Here is a 22,081-nt window from a genome sequence, read left to right as displayed (position 1 = left end):
TAGTTAAGCAGTATATAATTATGCTAAGAGAGTTTTTATATGTCATCAAAGCCCATATTTATTGATGATTTATTTGGTGAAGGGTTCCCATCTCGTTCCTCTTATCCTGTGACTTGATTATTTTGAAATGTTTATCCATAAGAAGATATATTTTGTGTGTTTTATGAACACAAAACCATCTCCAAACCGAGTAGTTAAGTGTTACAGTCTCCTCAGGCTTCCGTCTGTGTGCGCCTCTGATACAACAGTCGAGTGTATCTCAATCAGCAACAGAGGCAGGGCCTAGTCTGGGAGGGTCGAACCGTTGGTGCCTTGTGTGGTTGTGAGCGATTACCACAAGTTCAGAAGTCTTTACATCCTCTGCTTTGGAGGCCTCAGTTTCTGACATACCGGCCTTGTGTACCATTTCTCTGTGGACTGGAGGTGGGCTTTGATACCTTCACAGGTAATTCAATATAGAAAGATCTAGGACCTGCTTTTCTCCCAAAAGAAGACGGTCACTTTTCTTTTAAACATTAATACATTCATAAATATCGAATATAGACACTTGCCTACACAGTTTTATATTTTCATCTCAACTGTTGCCCTAGACAAGAAATGATCATCGTGGACACGAAGGACGTTCAAGTTGACGGGACACTTATGAATTGAGAACATGATGACCCCTCACTCTAACCATGTGGGCAGTCTTACACGGACCCCGTCATCTCTACTTTTTAACCGTAAATGTACAAAGAGAGAAAAAAAACTCAAGAAAAAAAAAGAAACAAAGAAGAAGCACAAATGAGTATTGCAGTGAACTGTGTTGAAAGGTAAGATACATTTATGTTACACTTGAAAACAAATGGCCTAGACTTTATTTTTTTCCTTGTTTCAGGAAGAGAAAAAACGGAAATAAATAAGGACTAGAGAAATGCTTTTTTTGTTTGTTCCACAAATTCAGCAGCATGACACAATCCAATAATTCCAACTCATTGAATTGTCGACCCGCGTGTGAGACCAGAATAGACTGAGATATAGTATGGTAATCTCAGCTTGAATTATTGCCAAAAGCCTTCAACGTCTATACCAATTCTATAATATTCCAATGACGCTCTTGTATTCTTGTTTAAAAAGGAGACATTTGGAAACTGCTACTGGGATGATGTGTACAGGGCTTACAATACTTCTAAGATATATCATATGTAATACTAATCTAATACCCCTTTGTTCATAGGCTTTAAACTCGTTGGCAACTTTGGGAAGCAAGTTTAATTTTGAATACGCGATGGATGATCCGGATATCCTTTTGAACCTGACGGCCTGTTGAGGAGAGACGGTGGCAGCTTTGGCCATAACCGCCCTTCCACTCCCACTGACCAAGGTTTTCGGGCTCGCGGCCGTCCCCGGTGGACGCAAAGAACAGGAAACTCGTCTTGGCTGTTTCGGTAGCATCGCAGAGTTGTGGCGTGAGCACCTTCCGCAGATCTCCCGCATGAGTATTCGCAAGGGGCTCGCAGTGGAGTCTGCGTGATCGTTCCTCAATACTCCAAGTGAATCTGAGGGAGGCGGGGGTTGTACTGTCTTTATTATTCCCCTGTTTTGACTCCCCAGGTACATTGGCGACTGTCGGGAGTAAGATGTGACAAAACAGAGAAGTGTTGTTTAGCCTTTGCAAAGATTTGTTTTGCAGTTTGGTGTTTGATTTTTTTGTTTTTAAAGCAGGTGGGTCTGGTGGACGGTAGAGATTCATGCAGCACCATTTGGTTTCACCATCTATGTTAAATTCGTTTGGCATACAGAAAAAAGTATGTTAGTTTACTGACTCAAGAGCAGTGGTAGAATAGCTTGAAACCTAGCCAGGCGCACAGCCAAGATGTAAAAAGAATAAAGAAGAGAATTTGCGATTGTGAGCGTGGTAATGTCCATGTTTTCCACACAAGACCACTTTTCTGAATCCCAGTTTGTAAACAGTATACTTCACGTACAGGGACGGGAGCTCACGAGTCTTCAAAACAGTGATCAAAGACTGTGGAAAGAAAAATACATTAGTGTTGAGATTAAAAAATAAATGGATAAATCACCGCGATTGAGTGATTCGGGAAAAATTAAAGATTAATTAAACTTTTTATTATATTTTTAACCTATTTATTCGGAGGTTAAAAAAAAAGCTGTACTGCCTATTTTAATTAAATTTAACTTTACAAATTCATTATTATTTTAGTTCGATGTGTATCAGTGTTATATATGCATAGCTTGTCTACCATTTTATGAGTTTTTGGAAGCCTGCTCCGACACTAAGCACAGTGTTCTTATTAACAAAAAAAACTAAAAAACCCCGAGCTGTCTTTGAAGACACCTAGATGGGTCATTAACAACTTTTATCATTTCCTGGTGTTTCTGGGTCGATCCAGAAGACGCCACGTTTTTGTTAAACCCTTTCCACAAGTGTATGAGATTCGTGTATCAGGGTGTCTGAAATGGAACTCCTCACACTTTATAGCAAAGGAACAGATCAAGGACAACTTAGACGATTATATTCCATCATCAGGAGCTCAGGATGTTTTACTTGACATTCTATCTTCCTCAACTTACTAAGTTAATAGTGTTTCTGTTAAATGTCAACTACAGCTTTAGAGCAAAATTCGGGATGTTGGTCAGACCAAAATCGAGCCAATTTGATGACATTACGTTTGAAACTATGTTTCATTATAAAATGTCTACTGGAGGCCACTTCATGCATAGAAAATATGCCAGCATTGGACCCAATAATGAATAAATCATATAATCAGGAGATGCTAGGCACAAGTATCCTGGAGGGAAAAGAACTCTTTGCGCCAGTCCAATTTTGTACAAAATATTTTTTGAGACCACCGCATTGATGTATTGAGACGGTCTTTGAGTGATTTCTGGAAGTATGTCACCAATCAGTTTGTAAGAGTTTTTAAAGATGTGACCTTTATGCGGTTATGAACTATTCGTATTATCGTATTTATTTTCTGCAACAAAACGTGAAACTTTGGGTCTGCTGGATGTATGCATTTAGTGGACAACCTGGGGGGCTAGCCACATCCATGCTGCTGGGATTCAACGGGCAGATTTTTGGTGGTATTAGGAGCATTTTGTCAACGAAGAGATACACAAACATGCCAATGCCTAACAGAGGTAGCGACACGAGCGACAGTGCCAGGCAATAACGTATTATAAAAAATAAAGATTAAAATAAAAATCACAAGGCTAGCTGGGGCGAAAATGCAGTCAAATGCACAGACAAAATTGCCAATCGTCCGATAGAACATTCAACATGCCCAGGGAGAGACGCAAGAGGCAGAGAGGAGGTATGGCGCGTGAAGCAACGGGGGATGGGCAAGCAGAGCCTGGGGAGGACAAAACTTCGAAGCCTACAATTTAAAAAACGGGTGGACACAACAATTTTTGGAAGTCACGTGGCGGGGGATGGGGCTGTGTAGGGGGCGGGGGACAGGTGAATCCTCACCTTTGGAGCCGCCTCAGAGTCTCCCGTTTTGCTCTCAACTCGGGTTGAGACCTTGAGGCGCTTAGAAAGTGATCGGGACTAGGGAGTGAGAGGAAAAAGAGAAATGACACTGAAAAAAAAAGAATGTGGCATTGTGCACCGGATCAGAAAATAAATACTTTCAGAGTCAATTCACGTGATAATTAAAAAGAGAATAATGTGACGTGTAATTAGAAGCGAGAGGTGAAACACTGCACGACGAAGACACCACCGCGCCAGAACGAATAACAAAAACAATAAATAACAATACAAAAAAAGACATGGAAGGTTTTACTTCCATTAAGATCAGTGAAGAGTCATGAGACAGGGAAATAAAGAGTGACAGTGATCCCAAACTGAAACCAACAGCAGCAGACAGAAAGAAAAACAACCTTTAAACACAGAGCAAGACGGAAATGCATCTCATGAACTAGTGAGTGTGTCGACGGAAACAGCAGCTTAATGACTCTAACTGCAGCTTTAGATGTGAAAATGGAAAACAACATTTTTTAATAAAAACTATTAAATGGATTGAGATGAAAGTGCAGCACCAGAATCTCATATATATAATCATTCATAATCATATAATCAATATTTTTTTACTCCCCCCCCCCCCAAAAAAACTTGTTTAAATTTATATCTGAACTGCAAAAACCTCCACAGCTTCATCCTTTTATTCCCTTTTTTACGTGGTTTTAAAGTCGGGGTGGGTGATATGGTTAAAATTAAACTTAAAATATTCTAACAACTTCTATCACAATATGAGATATGTAAATGAAAATCATATTAAAGTCCGTTATTGACATTATAAAACAACAAATCTGAACTCAAAATCCGTCATGAAGCATCACACAAACACTTTACTGCAATAAAAGTCTATTTTGACAAGAAAAAGAAACATCTACTGCCCTTTTGTCAGAGCTTTCAGTCGCATCTCATGGTCTTCTTAAGATGAAATTTGTCATGAACACTTAAAAAAAAAATGTATGCGATCAATTCACTGAGGAAGACCATGAGATGCAGTTAAAAGCTCTATAACTTGTTACAAATTACATCTGGAAAAAAAAAAAACATAAATTTGTTAGTTTTTTATATAAAATTAGTTTAGTTTATTATTATTGCAGAGCTCAATTTAAAATCATTATTACCTGATGTTTTTCCAGATGTTTTTTTATTGTTTTTGTAATTTGCTTGTTGTAGTTTTTTGTGTGACTTTATTTTAAAGTTTGATTGTTAATATTTTTTTTGTCTCTAAATCAAAAAAGGGATTTTGAGCTTTAAATTAAATAGTTTACTTCACATCAACGCTGGAAACTACGAAAAAGCTACGACCACGATGCTCATTAAAATGAAGATAAAACGTGTGTTCAGCCTGTTCATGTGGATGCCGGTGTGTACGACACACACACACACACACACACTTGTTTGCAGCTTGTTTGGGTCGATGCAGATGGGAAACGCTCCCTGCAACAGGAAGCTGGTGGAGACTCGGGCTCTAAGAGTCAAACCAAATGTTCCCAGACAAACATTTGTCCTTGTGACTGAAGCAACATGTTCGGCAGCTCAGCAGAAGTCCTGTAACTGTACGCTGCTGTATTCACAGATAATGAATGAAAATATGGTAAAACAAAGTTGTAATGACATAAAATATGTCTTCAAACAAGATTTATTCGTCCTGGACATTAATAAGAACTTGAAATGTCCTTATAGTAACGTACGACTACATGACGTTTGTATACTGCTTATATAAAAATGGAACACAAGGGACTTTAAGTGTCTCTGATGTTTGTTGCTAAAATGATCAATAAGAGGCTGAGCTCAAATGGACTGGCAGTGTGATGAACTGTGGGATATTTTGGAAGGAGTAGGACATTTAAAAAAAAAAAAAAAAACTGATGAAGAAGGAGGAAAGTGTTTGTTCCCCTCATCCGTCTTATCTGTCTTCTTACAAGTATCTCTTCTGTATCTGCCTGATTTTATTCCGGGGACATGTTGACGGAGAATATCTCACACCCTTTAGTCTCCCAGCTGTTTTCAGAATCTGGTCGGGACCTGGTGAGTAATAATGACGCCGTCTACAACTCTGCCAAGACACCTTCCACTGACACATGTCCAGGCTGCTGTCCCTGCATCATTTATGTCCTGGGGTATAAATTCAACTTTATAACTTCTCTTCAAGCCTCATTTCAAAGTCTGAAAATTAAATAATTCCTTGAGATCGGCTGCATCAACCACTGGGGTCAAGATCTGCAAAATTAAATATTTAACTGATTTATACATCGATGTGATGAAGAACTTTGATTAAATCTGATCAGTCAGACAAAATCACACACGTCTGTGTAGTTAGAGTTTTGTGTTGCTGGAGTTTTGACCTCTTCAGACTATGTTCCTTCTCCATGCGCACTGGTAGCAGGCGAAGTTGTGCCAGGAATCGCTCCTCTGGTTATTTTATCCATAAACAGATGTGGCAGTAAATTTGTGATAAAAAAAAAATACACTCCGAGAGGATTTTATCCATATCACTCACTCCTTGTCAGGGCTGCAAGAAAAGAATAATTTCTCTAAGGAAAGTAAAACCAAAAGAGAAGGTGCTAATGTGCATCTATGTTCATCTGCAGTGACTTAAACTGGGTAAAACTGTTCAACAGACAGTGCAGAGTCTGAACCGCTACTCACAAGGAAGATGTCTGAGTAATATCACAGCAGATTAGATTAAAAGCAATAAGCAGTAAGCTCCCTGCTCCTCTGACACGACGGAGAACAGAAAAACAGGACGGGTGGAGGAGGAAGTGACTCCAAACTCCTGACAGCTTGAGGGACTTGACAAACAGGAGGACGAGTGAACAGACAGGACCGACAGCAGGTCCTGGGTCGGCCAGAGAGGCTGTGAAAATCACAAGACCGAGGGCGGGCGGGGGGGTGAGGGAGAGAGAGAGAGAGTGGGAGGGTGGGGGGTGGGGTGAGTCCCTCCACATAACTGACACTTTTGTCTCAGAGGAGAGATTGAGGGATTGAAACAGCCCCTTACTCTAGATCTTCATCTTCCTACAACTCTCTATATCTTCTGCTCCTGAATCTGAAAGAAAAAACGGGAATCTGAGGAGACGGCGAATTTTCTCAATGGACACATGACAAGAAAAAGAAAGAAAGAAAGAGGGAAAGAATATCTGAATGTATGACATGATGACAGGCCTAAAAAGAAGAAAAAACATGGAAGGATGACGAGAAGGAAGGAAGGAAGGAAGGAAGGAAGGAAAGGCTGATAGAGACTGGAGGGCAGAAGACTTACTAAGGGTCTTTCCTCCCTGGGTAGAAGGGATGGCAGGCCCTGTTTTGGCCATCTGCCGTTTGGCCGGGTCAATACTGACCCTAGGCGGAGAGGAAGAGCAGCAAGAGGTCAAGGTTAAAGGACACAGGAAGGTTAGGAAGACAAAAACACACAAACTGTGAGGAGAGGAGTGGAGGTGGGAGCGGGACGTGACTGAACCTAAAACGTCCTGAGAGGAGGAAAATGATTAAAACTCCTTGTTGTTACGTCCCAAAAATGTGATGAGAGATTTATAGAAACGTACGGAGGCTCAAAACTGACTAAACGTGGTAAAAGGTTTTTCAGACGAGCCAGAAGAAGAACTGAATGCATTAATAAATAATATCATTAATTAAATAACTGCAAAAGAGCGTAAGAAGAAACATGAGGCTTTATACTTTTCCTCTAACCTCCAGTCAGTCAGTTAGATGTTGAGCTGATGGTGGCGCTCTGTGGAAAGTAAGAGGATCAAAGTTAAAAATCATCCTGAGGGGAACAGGATGAAAAACTGCTTTCAACATTTTCCGCTGCTTTCTAATTAAACAGTTAATTGGGAGGATGATCAGCTAGTTAATCGATAATAAAATAACTGTTGTCCGGAGCAGTGATTGGTCCAGGACAATGAAGACGTTGAAAAATAAGTTGAACTAGTTTAATTTAAACAGAAGAGTAAGATAAATAAAGTTTTCATTGATTTCATCGACTGATTGGAGGAAAAAGTTAAAAGTATTTATTTACAAACTGACTGAAGGTTAAAGGAAAAGTATTAAGCTTCACGTTTCCTTTTACACTCCATTTTGTTTATTTAACTTACACTATTATTTACGTGTGTCTCCAGTTTTTATTTTCCGACTCGTCTGAAAACATTTCCCTACGTGTCGTCAGGTTCAGGGCTCCGTAGGAAATGAGGACAAACACAAAACCAAAGTGAGGTGATCAGAGTGGGATGAGAGGACTGTGATGACACATGACACCAGAGCTGAGAGACACGAGGCTCTGGATGGTGATGATGATGAGGAGGAGGATGATGATGATGATGCTGCTGCCAAAGGAAGAAAACTGTTTACAAAGCAGCCACCAGAGGGCGCTGCTGAGCCTCGAGACGGCACCCTGCGAGGGCCACAAAGCCCCTGCGCTGCTCCGAGGCCACAGCTGATACTGAGAACGGTTCGATCACGCCGATCTAATCACTCAAAAAGAGTCTGTTTGGTTTTATATCAGTGTCCTGGTCTGATGACGGATCAGTTTCACACCCTGACCCCCATCAGCGGGTGAACTCAACTGACACTGACCCGACTCCTTCAAGCACCCACATGAAACCACAACTATTTATATGATAAGCGAACAACTGTTTTCAAAACTTTAGTTTGAAAGAGTTCAGAATTTACCGTTTTGTTTTGAAAAATTAAGATTCATTTTTCATATTCATTCATTTGTATTTCTCCTGTAAATTTTCTGCATCCAATACGATTTTGTGAAGATTACCATGGTAATATTGTTTTGTATACTTTACAGTATTTATGATGGTTTACGAGTCACATGACTGATCAAAAAGGAAACCGTTAACGACCTCAGACGCCTGATGGAGGCAAGATGACTGTCATGTCCTGGATAAAGTTGAACTGAGGATCATCACAGTTCTTCTTAAAGATGATTCACCAAAGCCCAGAAAACCTGATCAATACCTACAACCTTTTCCCAAAACACAACAAACAACAGAAACGGGACAAAAGTATCGACCAGCAGATATTTAAACTTAAGTGACTACAGCTGTTAAAGTATATGCACAGCAAAGCACAACGAAACACAACACCCACTGGATAAACCAACCAAGTTCTACACAAACACGACGATCTACACAGAGGCTGTATTTACAAAACAACAAACACAAGTCAGTTTTTTTTATTTTTTTATAGCTCTCTGTGGCTCGGACACTTTCTCCCCTCGATCTCATCCTGCGTGATTCCTTCCTGATTTTAACAGCCAGGAGAAAAATCACTTCTGAGCCAGAGAGAGTTAAAAAATAAAAAAAATATATAAAAATAAGAATCTGTTTTATGGTGAATAATGCAGCAGAGTAACGTTAAAAGCTCCGTCTAAAAAATGTGCAGCTTCAACAGCAAAGAGAGAGAGTGAGAGAGAGAGACAGAGAGAGAGAGAGAGAGAGAGATCAGTCGTTAACAACAATCGTTGTGGCGAGAAAACAAACCACAATCAATGGCAGCTGTAAGAAGCGACCCCATGCATGCACTGGCGATTGATTAGTGGCAAGCTGCTCTGTCGTTGCTGCTGGTTAATCGACTGATTGTTCGAGGAGTCCGGGCTGCTCTCCCAATCAGCCTTTATCCACTCAGACCAACCACAGCCAGTGAGTGCGTTTACACACACAGAAACACACGTTAAAACCCGATTAATGCAAAACTCAGCTTCCTCTTCTTAGACATTAAGAACAAATTACATATGTTTTTTATGGACTCTTCCTTTTTGCGTTACATCCCCCTGTACAGGAATAGTTTGACATTTATTTGCTTTCTTGCCAAGAGTTAGATGAGAAGATCGAGGTCGCCCTAAAGAAGAGCCAGGAGCTGGTTAGCTTAGCTTAGCATAAAGGCTGGAAACAGTGGGAAACAACTAGCCTGGCTCTGTCCAAAGGTAACGAAACAAGCTAACAAGCGCCTAATTAACACGTTACATGTCATTAGTTAAATCAAGAGCCTTCAGACAGAGGCAGGACGGCTGCTGCTCCTTGTTACAAGTCTTTGTGCTTGTGGCTGCAGCTTCATTTTTACCGCGCACAACACTTTATATTTTCATCCAACTCCCAGCGAGGAAGCAAAGAATCGTATTTCCCCTGATGTCGAACTAATCCTTTACAACTAAAACTAGCTCTATCGATAAATTAGATCGTGTTAATTTGGATTACAGGGGTAAAAGAAATCATGTCACAAATCTGATCACATTAATCTGATTATAACCCGTGTGTGTAAATGCACCCAGAGAGAGTTTTTTGTTCTGCTAAGCGATGTGTTAGTTCAGTGCCAGCAGCCCCACGCGTCTGTAGAGTTTCACAGGAAGTTTCTCAGTGACATTGTTTCACGTTATTTTTTTTTTTTTTTTTATTATTATTTTTTTTTTGGCACAGAGCGAAAAGGCAGTACAAGAGTCCTACCTTTTGGTAAACCTGAATGACATGTTTCTACAACAGAATCAGACAAAGAAACAGTGAAAATGGTGAAGGAGAAGTGAGAGGAGGAGGTTAGAGGAGGGAGGGAGGGAGGGAGGGAGAGGGAGGGGAGGCATGAGGAGTCTGAATGAGTGAACAAAAATGGGGTGATTGGAATCATCAACAGTGAAAGGGAAGATTCATCTTTTCTTTTTTTTTTTTTTTTCCATTGGTTATCAAATGATTTCAATTCCTCATTTTAGGTCAGTCATTGCAGGAGTGAAGCCGCTGGCCTGGCTGCCGCCGTCAGAGACTTTTCATGCAGAGAAAATGTGTGTCCGACGTTTTTATCAAATACAGTAACAAATCTAAAACTGGGAATTCCCACTGTGATAATAGGCACGAACGTGAAGTGGCTTAATTACACTAAACGCCAATGATTCACAGTTAGAAATGTTCTGTTCCTCCGGAGCTGGATGGAAACGGTGACACTAAACTTGTGTTCAAGTCCATTTGGTCCAAACCAAAGAAGAAGAAATAAAGTTCTGTTGTTGCTGCTGCTGCTGCTTTTGGTCTGATTCATGTTCACACTGACAAACATGAAGTTTCACAGCACCACATGGATCTGTGAGTGGAAATCAAACTGGTGTGACTCACATCAGGTCACGCTACACTTTACTGAACCTGATGCGTTTAGATATGTGTCGCTTCTGACGTCGATAAAATATATTACGGGGGGGGGGGCGGTAGTGTATTGTGTGGTCGACACACACTCGACAAACTGCTTCTCACAGTTTCACTGATGAGAGAAAATCCTCACACCTACATGGCGATATGTTTTAAATAGCAGTTTAGCTTTTGAATTCATACCTGTAATAATAATGATGCTAATAATAATAATTATAAATCCTGTGTCTGCTTTGCTTTCACCAGAAAAGAGTCGCACTTATCGGCTTCTCTCGGTCTGGTGGTTTAGTCCACACCAGTTTTCACACCAGTCTGAAAGAACCAAACTAAACCTGTTTGGCACATTTGTGTCAGACCAGACCAACCACAGGATTTTCTAATAAAAAAAAAAAAAATCAAAAAAATCAAAAGCTAAACTAGTATTTAATCTCTCTGCCGATCGTGGGAAGTGTTTAGATGGAGACCTCCCGGTGCGTTAGACATTTGAAAACCGTGGCAACACATCAGCAGAGCAGATATTTTCCTTATCAATAAAAAAAGTTAAAACAGTTTTTTGTTGTTGAGTCCTACTCCATGTGTTAGCATTAGAGCAGGTTTTCATTTAAAAAAAGAAAAGCACTGAGTGAAATGAAGCCAAGAACAAGAAGCCACTTTTTTTTTTTTGGTCTTTTTTCTACCTGTTTGTCGATATTCATCATGTTTGAGATCTAAAGAACTCGGGTCCTGTGGTTACACAGATAAACACTGACTTCTGTTTCAAACGCTTGGACAGTGTGAACCTGAATGCACCATGAATGCAAAATGTCACTTTCTACTTTGATTTAGACCAAAGGAAACGAGGATTGAAGCTTTTATTTCTCCTTTTTATAATAATTAATTTTTAAAGGTTTTATGCTGAGTGAAAAGATGTCATCGTAAATATTATACGAGAAAATTACCAGCAAACATTGTTAATTAATCACATAACTACAACGGACTAGAATGATCTGTGGTATTATGGTCCAGGTACCGGTTCTGTCCCGGTTGCTGGACCATAACATCACAGATTTCAAAGTGTTTCAGTTCTCTGTGGCAGGCAACCAGGCAGTGACAGATAAACAGTTTAGACTTAAGAATAAATCACATCGTACAGGACAGTGAAGTGTTCCCCCAGCATGTAATTAATCATCCTAACTCTACAAGGCACTGTGTTGATTGGTTTCTAACTGGAACAGACAGAGTCACAGGAGATTATACTGTACAGAGCAGGGCTGGAGTCTATCTGCTTTCTATTTCAGTGCTGAAGTCGTGGAAAGGTGCACATGAATGATTCTTCTTCAAACTGACTGAACAGAAAAGGAGCTAAACCCCAACCCCGTGGCGTTTTTTTTTTTCCTGCCGTGGTGTTTCCGCGCCTACCTGCGGGTGAGTTTGGAGGTGAGTTTGGAGAACAGGTTGCTGGTTCCACGGCTGCGGGTCTGGGAGAGAGGGGTGGCATCGTGGGAGAGGGTGGGCGAGGCCGGCGGCCCGTTGTACGTGGCCGTGCGACGGTCCCTCAGCTGGCCCCCGTGGAAGGTGCTGCGGCTGGCGGTGCCCCGGGGGAAGCGGAGTCGGTCGGGCGTGGTGGCGTTGGCGATGCTGTGGGTCGACGCCACCGGGTTCCTCTGGCCGCCGGGCGACACCGCGACGCTGCTGGGGCGGAACGGAGGAGGAAGGAGAGTGGGAAAAGTTACGACGTCGTCAGGGTTTAAACTCAGAAACTGTTTTTCCACTGCAGATGTGTACTTCACTGTACCTGCACCAGTGTAGGAAATCTTTTATTCACAAATAAATGCAGTATGACTAAAATGATTTACCAGACTCTGACTCAATCAACTACAGGGTAGACATCATCATCATCATCATCATCATCTTATCATCTTCATCTCCCAGATAAGAACCAGACCTGATCAGTGTTTCAGGAGAAAATGTCAAAAAGCTGCTGCAACTGATCCAGAAGCAAAGTGCAGGTACACAAGTAAACTACTGCGATGGAAACACCCTCCAGAAGGTTTCATCACATTTCCCTCCTTCTCTTCACAGTGACCAAGAGTTTTTTGTTACTCCTACATGGACCTCTAATGTTGCCATGATGGGTTTTTAGGAAAATGAATCTGGCGTGTTAAGATGTCAACAGGGCGTGAAATTAAATAATCAAGACAAATGTAAATCTCAGCAGCTGGTGGATTGAGTCGAGATCAAATTAAGATGTTACACTTTTTTTTTCTTTTTTTTTTAAATGGCAGAAACGTACCGTTATGTCTAATAGAAAATAAATAAATTCCAATTTGCAATGAAAATATTTTACCTATAGACATGAAACTTAAAACGCTGGTTTTCAACCGAACGAAGCCGCAGAGGCTGAAACTCAAAGACGAATATAAAGTGGCTTTTATCCACCCAATAAAAAAAATGATTGAGATGCAAAATTTGTTTGTTCGATTACTGATACGCCACCTTTAATGTTTAAGTGAATGTTGCACAGCAGAAATGCAGAAAACTAAAGTCATACATTTTAATTTCTGCTTTAGTATGTAACCCAATTGATATAATTAGAAATTAATATCTTCTAATAAGATTAATATTTGTTGGGTCTGTGTAGCCTTCACTACATATCATCTCCATCTCCTCATTTCTTGTTTTCTCTCCATCACATGACGTCTTCTCTTTCTGACTATCCTCGCACATCCTCTTTTTGCAGTGGTGGGGAAGTCAAACAACAAATAACTTTATTTTAAAACCTCAATAAACACCACATGAAATGTCCATCCATCATCCTAATGTTGATTCTAATAGAACCTGATGCTTGTTTACTGTTTGGATGAAGCTTTGTGTGTTTGACCTTCAAAAGTTTCTGGGCCACTGCAAAATGATTGTTCCTCAAACTGCAGGTAAAGTTCCTACAGTGGAAACAGGACCGCGACATTTCGAAATAAAACATTTCTTTGCTCCAATTCACCAGCCAGAGAGAGATTTAACAGCTGGAGCTGAACCAGCATCCAGTTGTTGTTAATTCCCACCCTGGACATCAAGCTCTTATCAATGAGGAGTGAGTTGTGTCCCTGATCAGTTAGAGTCTAAACAAAAAACAGACGATGGTCTGAGGGTGTTGGGGGCAGCAGGAGGAGGGGTTGGGGGGGGGCAGCGGAGAGCGGTGGAGCTCGGCCATCGAGTCGCAGACGAACAGGTGAGGGATCCAGACGGAGAAGATCAGGGGTCATAGTTTAAAACAGAGGATGGAGATCGGGAGCAGAGCTGAGACAGTTTGTTATTGCAGATGTCTGCAGCGGAGCCAGAGGTCCTCCGGCGTGTGGTGGGCAGAGGGATGATGCAAACATGGAAAAATATTATCACACACAGAGTTTAAATGCTCGTCTGTCAAAGCGTGGCAGCTTGATGTCAGTGTGTGGATACATATTTTTCTCTACTTGTGCCTCCACTTTCATCAGTGTCTGAAATAAAACTCAGTCTGTGTAAAACTCTGACGTTCAGCTGCTGCACTGACGGACATCACACCTGAATATCTCCATGGGGATTTTAACATTCAGCTGTTTATGGGACGTTTCTCCCAATAAAATAAACTTTCCTAAGTGCTGCTGTTATTATTGATAACACTATATTTCTATTATTATTTTCACTATAACAATCAACAGTATATACAGCTGTTCCTGGTCCATCTCTCTCTTCCCCCATAACACTGTGAGATCTTGTCTTTCCCCTGTAAAGTGCCTTGAGATAATGTGTTTGGTGTAACTTACAACTCTTTATTCAGTGTTTCACACAGGATCTAATTCTGCAGGAAACTAATGAAAAGAAGAAGGTGACATATTTTGACTGACGCATATGAATTATCTGAGTTCATCTTTACAAAAGTCTTCAGTTTTACCCGCTCTCAGCTGATGAACATTTCAGACACCGACACCATAAAAACAAGTTGGATGCACACGATCGCCGCTGGTCTCTGCAGGAAATGTGTCCATGGTTTAGTTGGGGTGTTACAGAGTGTGAAGCTGGCTGGATGTGTGGGTTAGCGAGGGGCCAAACAGGGGCTGAGACATGAGAAGAGACAGACAGGGGGGTTTGGAGGCCCTGCCGTCTTACTTGGGCGAGCAGTAGTCCAGAGCGTAGTAGGAGTGGGGCAGCGTGGCCCAGCCTGCCTGGCAAGCGTACAAAGGGCCGACGGTTTGATACCTCAGCCGCACCGAACTGGACGAGGCACCGAACACAGCGGCCGCAAAGGCAGAGGAGGGGCTAGTGGCACAAGCCATCTCAGTCATGCTGGTCATGCCACAACGAAAAAACAAAAAAACAAAACAAAAAAACAAAACAAAAAAACAAAACAAAAAAAAACAGCCCCACCCCGAAACCACAAACACACAGGCAGAAATGAAAAATACGATGATGAGAAAAAGGGAAAGTAAATATAAGACAGAAAGAAGGAAAAGAAAGAAATAAAATAAGGGAGTGAAACAAAGGAAATATGGTCTAGGGATCCTGTCTGGATTTTCTTTTAACAATACATGAGAGAATCTGGACCTAAAAGTCAAAACACTGTTATTAGAGTTCAACCAGTTTGAGTTTAAAAGGCTGACGCTGATATTTTTGTATTGATTTATATTTACAAGCCTTGAATTTGACCACATTCGTGATCATAGGGAGGATTTTGGGATTTTTGTTGGGTTGAAAAAAAATTCTAAAATAGCATTTAGACCATAACGGAAAAAATAAACATACAAGCTTCAATAACAGGACCCACAAAAATGTACAGGCTCAATGATCTCATTAAAGACGAGCTCCTGAAACAACAAGTAGGTCGAAGGCAGAAAACCTCCTCCTCTCACCTGTTCTCCTTCCCGTTGGGAATGACGGAGAGGCGGTCCGTGTTGTTCCTGTCACTGCAGACATACGTGTTCCTCCTGGTCATCCCTGCCGACGCAGCGTTATTCTGCAGCGAGAAGGAAACAGCTTGTCTGATACTGCATCAATACAGAACGCTTTAGTTTGTGCGTTTCAAGCGAAAATATTTGATAAATGTATGTGAGACTTTGAAATAGCAACATGACGACTATAAGAATTAATGTCGGTCAGTTTAAAACCTTTCCTCCTGAGTCTTTTCACTTCTCTGACTGTGTGGAAATCAGATAACTTCACATCACAGACGATGAACAAAGACAATTAAATGTGTCTTACAGGTGAAACATGAGACTGGATGTGTGGATGAGTGGACTGAAGGAGAAACATCAGTAATAATGAGTGTTTATGAAACAAAAAATATCTAGAGAAAAGAGAGAAAGCAGGAGCCACTGAAGTCGGGGTCGTCAAACTGTATGTAAATGAGTATTTGCTGATAAAGTAGCTCACACTCGGGCCGGTGGTGGCGCCTTTCCTGCGGTCGGGGATGTCAGCCTTGTTGGGGTTGTTGGCGTTGCCCAGCAGAGGGCTGGAGGGCGGAGCGCCGCGGCTCCCCGGGGTGCTGGGTTTGCGGAGCTGGACTCCGCCGTCCTCCTTCGCGCTGTTCTCCGATGTGGTGGTCTGACTCCGCTTTGGATGAGCCATCCCCGGAGGGACGTTCTGGCCGACTACAGAGAGAAAAGAAGAGGGAGACGACGTGTGACGGACGACTCAGAGACACTGTTTGTACCCGAAGCGGCTTTTTTTAAACTTTATGTTCTAATTGATCATAAAAATAACTATTTGTTGCAGCTCAACTGAACTGCGTCAATGAGCGAATATCTTGTTGTTAAACTGCAATATTGCCATTTCATGTCCGAAAAATACATAACTAAGACTGAAAATACCACAGTGTTCCTTAAAGGCGCGGTGAACAACGCTTGTGAAGTGCCGCGTTACAGCCGGAGCTTAAAAGCTTCTACGTGTTGCTGTTTAAGCTGCAGATCTGACGGACAGGAAGCAGCACAAACTGAGGTTATTGACAATGCATTATATCACAGTGGACAGCATGGAGCTGTGCAAATAAGCCAGAGGTGAAAGTGCCTCCTCCATGTGACTGGTTTGATTTAACTGCTTTTATCCGCCTGACGACAGGCTACTGACAGAAACCAACCTTTATTAGGAGGGAAAGGCTCAGCAGAGTCTGAGCTGTGTGTCCTGAGAAATAACATCACAGCTGCTAAAAGGTGTCAAATAACAAATAATGCCGCCACATTTACTGTAAAACAATAAATGTTTGATACTGATGTTTTAAAACGTGCAGTGGCCTCCTCACCTTGTTCACTGTAACGCCTCTGTTTGTGGTTGGAGGAGACGCTCCTCTGGACTTTGAGGTGGGAGGGCGACTGGCCGTTGAGCTCGCTGTTGGGTCTCGGTTTGGCCAGAGAGAGGTTGCTGCTGGAGGCCGAATCGCTGGGCTCCAGCTGGAGGACACACACACACACACACACACACACACACACACACACACACACACACACACACACACACTGAGTACACGTCCCACCTTCAGACTGAATCTGGCTGCCAGTGCGCTGATAATTCAGAGTGTGAATTATAATTAGGTCAACAGCAGACTGGAGTTAAAGCTATTTTAGGGCGATTGTGTGTAAACGAGCCTTTTCCAAACTTTCTTACACTGATTCATAATATGAGGCTGCACCTGTGGAGAACATCTTATGTCTATTAATTAAGAAGCTCTACTTTCGCCCAAATTACATTCTGTCTCCAGCTCGGGTCATTTCACGATCTGCAAGTTCTGTTCGAAACTTAAAACTGAGATACAAACTGTGTCCTGAGCAGCAGCATGAGATCACACCATGCAGATGAAGATGGGTCGACCAATATAAAATAACTGTTCCCCTTTGTCCTCAGTGGATTTCTGATTAAGGAGGTTTAAAACAAACATTTCCTCCCCTCTCTGTTGTCTTGGGCAGTAAAGATGAGGTGATCCTGCGTAAAAAAATAAAGTGTGACGACATCAGCAGCTTGATCTTCGTACCTCAGAGGCCTTCCTGCCCAGCAGCAGGTAGGTGGCTGTGATCTCGTCATACTTCATCTTGGCCAGAGAGTCCTGGATCTCTTCCAGGTTGTAGCCCATCCCCACCATCACATCTGCACACACACAAGACATGTCGTTTTTTTTTTTTTCCCCCCATTTCACAAACTAAATAATTCACAGATAATGATCAATAGATGAATTGATAATGCAATGAATCGTTAGTTGAAGCTTTAGTGCTACATTTGTACATTTCCAACGGGTGTTAGCTTCGGAGGATGACAAATAATAATGCTACAGCTTCACTGCAGCACCTGCACTCGTCATGTTGGTTTTATTTTCCAGAGATCACTTGTCAATCATTTCAAAGCAGTTAAATTATTATTCATACATTATCCTGGGGGCTTGAGATTAATGCTTGTGCATGTAAAAGGAGTCAGGCAGTGGTAATCAGCCCCCTGCGCTCCAGTTCTGCCTCCACCAATCAGAAGCAGAAAGATGTTGATTTCAGAGGGTGTGTGAGAGAGCACATATTCAGTACACACACCACACACACACACACACAGACACACACACACACGAAACCCTCCCAAATCGTCCAGCTCACGTTTGTAGCAGCATGAAGCAGAGGAGTGTTTCCTGCTGCAGCTCCACCCTTTAAACATTTATCTGTGTGTGTGTGTGTGTGTGTGTGTGTGTGTGTGTGTGTGTGTGTGTGTGTCCCATCAGGCATCCTACGAAGGCTTTTATCCTTTCAGCTCCACACTACTCTCCCTATCAATGTTTAAAAAGACTGTACTTCCTGAAACATGGCGGAGAACGTTTCTAAGGAATTCAGATTAGATCTTCAGAGTCGGAGCTGGTCTCTGAGCGAAGGTGTTAAAATGACTCACAAGCTTCATAGTGACCTGTAACATGCTTCGATTTCCTGCCAGTTAATCAGTCTGTCACGGCAGACTGTCGTCTGTTTTCACCACGTAAACCTCACTGTCTGATCGAAGTGTACGAGTGACTGGATGAATCCAACAATCTGCTGTGTACTGTCATTACATCATCAACAAGTAATTTAATTCAAATCAATTAAAAGCTGCAGATTGTGCAGAATGTGATACAACAAAAGGTTTTTTAATTATTCTACATCATTAAAATCAAAAAAAAAAACTTAAGAAATCACTATCATGTAAAAGGAGTAAGGCTGGGTATCGAACTCGGGTATCAGAGAGTAAATGAGTAAATTTCATCAGCGTCAGTGAGCCAATCAGCAAGCAGCATGGTTGGACCAAGATCTAATAACACTGGTGATTGGTTGTTTATCTACACGAACAGGTCTGAGTGTGTAAAGAGACCGGATTTCAAAATAAAACTGAAATTCGTAAAGCAATGTGTATTTTAATTTTCTTTTCTGTTAAAATGGATTTGATAAAATTGGTATCTAAAAAAGTCTCATTAAGAATCAGTATCGAAGTCGGGTCATTACTGATATGACACCCGACCTTAAAAAGGAGTAATGTTAGGTTAACAAAAGGTTAAAGGTTAGTATAGGTCAAATAACCAAAAAGAAAGACACTGAGTCACATTTACTGTTTATAAACTACCATAAAAACATCTTGGCAGTCAGTACATCCAGTAGCCACCACTGTTTTTAACTTCTGAAGCTTCACTACAACTTTCCAAAACAGCGCCGCCGCCATCTTTGCTGCAGTTCAAACGCTGTAATTTTCCACACACGCTTCATCTCACGTCTACATCTTCCTGCAGTTTAAACAGCTTTTTTATTACACTGTCAACCAACCGGCTGCCGTGTGCCTTCGCTCACAGATGCTACCGGGCAACAGATGTAACCAGCACGACTCTGACAAGATGGTTTTCTTGACCAAGTCCGACCAGTATACTGTATGTCTCTGCCCAGGCTGCTGGTTTAGAGTCCGGCTGCTGAACAAACAAATGAAAATGACTCATCCTGTCTGAGAGAATTTTCTTCCTGTCGGGTCGGACGAGCCTCCCAGGCATCGTCCTGATCATCACATCACACTGACACTCTGAAAGCCATACTAATGCCATTAGTTTCAGTGGGTTAACGGCTTTACTTACTGACCAGCGTGGAGTAATTCTCTCCGACAGACATGACAAATTTAACTAAACTAATAAAAACACACTCAACACGTCATGATTTCAAAGCCTGCATCAGTCTGCTTCAGCTGGAAAACTGACACGTGAGTCGAACTCGACTGCTGTGTAACATCAGGCTTCAGAGACGTCAGTCGGAGCAGGAACAGAGAGAGAAACGAGCTCCACCGCTGTAACCAGGCAGAATCTGAGATAGTCATCTGTTCTCATCCATCTCTACTCTCGCTCCTTTCTCATCTTTCTCACCTCCACCCTGCAGCTCTCTTCAACACTTCTCTGCCTCTCAGTTCACTACTGCAGCATGATGATGCTTCTTTAATAACTTTCCACTTTAACCGTTTTTTTGTTTTTGTTTTTTACAGACAGAGCTGCAACTACATTATTTTAAATTATAGATTAATCTGATGATTATTTAATCGTTAAGTTTAAAATAAAGGTCACTATATAGTGAAAGATTTCAGCTTTGTCAGATTAACAGTCCAAAAATTTTATTTACTTTCATAAAAGAGAAAGAAAATCTTTGACACAGAGAAAGTTGGGAATTTTCTGGCATTATTAAATTAAAATAAAAAAAAATACTTAAATGATTAATATACAAATGATATTTAAAACAGCTGCAGATTGATTTTCTGTTGATTGATGAATTCAGCTCTAATCTTCTCAACTACTTAAGATCGGCTCAATCACAGTGTTTCCTGGTTTAATAAAGTGATTTTATTTCCTGTGTCCACGAGATGGTAATTAATTAATACATTTATTACAGTGCTCTTCATTAGGCAGAACAAGATTTCTCATCTAATCTCTCTAATGTATTGAACCTTGAGCTCCTGCAGCTCTTACGTTGATCAGACAGCGGCCATGTTGGAAGCGTTACAGAAATGTTACGAGGTCCAACATGTAAAACTGCCAACGCGTTTACATAACAAGGTGCATGTCTCATCCGTTTTTCAAGCCACTGTTCATTTCCCTGCTGCCTGAAGTCACGACACTTTAAAGCATTTCGCTGTGGAAAGCCCCGTTCGGACTGAATTCATTTCTCCAGGTGGGGTGATTTTAACATCACCTGCGCTGGTGATCACCTGCTGTTTGTCAATGCTCCTCCTGTGATTTAAATCCTGTCCGGAGCCACATCCTTGTATTTCACTACTTCTACTTTGCATTTTTAAATTCAACCAGGATAAAATTTGTTAGTTTTCATCCTCATCTGACAGATGTAAACATGCGAACACCGATATTTAGGAACCGGTATGATGATGAAACAATTAAAGCCATTATGAGAGGAAGAGCTATTGCTGTTGTTAATGTCAGCTACAGGCTTTAAAATCTTCTATTTGTTCACATTATGTAAAATTGTCATCATTACACATATTAGAATATTAGCTATTAGCAGCCTCTGTTTGCAACGCACCCACGGATGTATAGACATCATCATTTGGATCATTTTGATACCGATAAAACTTAAAAATGAGACAACGCTGAAGTTCCGACGTGTCTTTTTCTGATCTTTCTACATGGGTTTAGGGATTGTTTATTCACAATTAACATCTGAGATAATGACATCTACATATGTCTAAGTCCCACTGAATGATATCAGTATGTGTTTCATGACTGTGCATTGAGATTCGCCTCACACAGTAACTTCCCCTGAGGAGGCTTTTGTCTTTCTTCCACGTCTACAACAGACACAAAGCTGGAATTTTCTCGATGGTTAAAATTCAGAACGACAAGCTAAATAAGCAAAAAGCACAGTAAATATTTCATGTCACTCCTCCCCCTGGAGTGACACCAGCTTGTCATTTAGGGGAAGGTTTATGTAACATTTTACATGCATTATTTAGAATTCAGGGGATTCCTCACAAAGATAAAGACCTCTCTCTCTCTCGTTGCCTTCTACATCTTCCTTCCTTGGGTGACTGGGAGTTCGCACCGGCACATGTGCATCGACAGCCAACCCCAGCTTCTGTTATGCAAGAGCTCACCCCCCCCCCCCCCCCCCCCTCCTGTTCACAGCTTTCATCCAGAGCACGACGGGGAGGCTTCACTCTCTCTCCTGTTGTCTCTTTGCATGCAGCAGCACAGCTCGCGTTTATTTCTTCATCGCCATGTTTCATCTTTTCTTTCAAAGCTCTCCAGCTCTGAAATAATGAGACCGCCTCTGTGCTGCGGAGCTGTGACAACGCTAACGTTTAACGCCTCACGCCATCTTCACATCGCCCGACGAAAACCACAAAGATTTCAGTTTTTTCCCGTAATAAATGAAAAGCAGAGGATGCTGATTTTTTTCGATGCTTGTGCACTTTTTCTGATTGCACAACAGGGTGTCGCAGGCGCGGCGGT

At 41.6% G+C, this 22,081-nt stretch overlaps 1 protein-coding gene across 11 annotated transcripts in view; it reads right to left on the bottom strand.

The window, feature by feature from the left end:
• Positions 1 to 22,081, bottom strand: part of mark3 (microtubule affinity regulating kinase 3) — a 63,138-nt gene that overhangs the window by 9,451 nt on the left and 31,606 nt on the right. For 3 of the 11 annotated variants that reach the window (XM_022750029.1, XM_022750034.1, XM_022750031.1), the window contains exons 11-16: positions 17,621 to 17,733; positions 16,895 to 17,042; positions 16,030 to 16,247; positions 15,510 to 15,613; positions 12,049 to 12,321; positions 9,970 to 9,996 (exon numbers count right to left, since the gene is read on the bottom strand). In XM_022750029.1, coding sequence (XP_022605750.1) covers positions 9,970 to 9,996; positions 12,049 to 12,321; positions 15,510 to 15,613; positions 16,030 to 16,247; positions 16,895 to 17,042; positions 17,621 to 17,733 — 883 coding nt within the window. Of the gene's footprint in view, positions 1 to 6,782; positions 6,863 to 9,969; positions 9,997 to 12,048; positions 12,390 to 14,769; positions 14,947 to 15,509; positions 15,614 to 16,029; positions 16,248 to 16,894; positions 17,043 to 17,620; positions 17,734 to 22,081 lie in introns of all 11 variants that reach the window. The other 8 variants (XM_022750030.1, XM_022750032.1, XM_022750033.1 and 5 more) reach the window with 6 other exon arrangements.

The sequence above is a fragment of the Seriola dumerili genome, unplaced genomic scaffold, assembly GCF_002260705.1.
Source record: "Seriola dumerili isolate Sdu_G_001 unplaced genomic scaffold, Sdu_1.0 BDQW01000149.1, whole genome shotgun sequence".
NCBI classification, from domain to species: Eukaryota; Metazoa; Chordata; class Actinopteri; order Carangiformes; family Carangidae; genus Seriola; species Seriola dumerili.
This window is presented reverse-complemented; position numbering and strand designations above follow the sequence as displayed.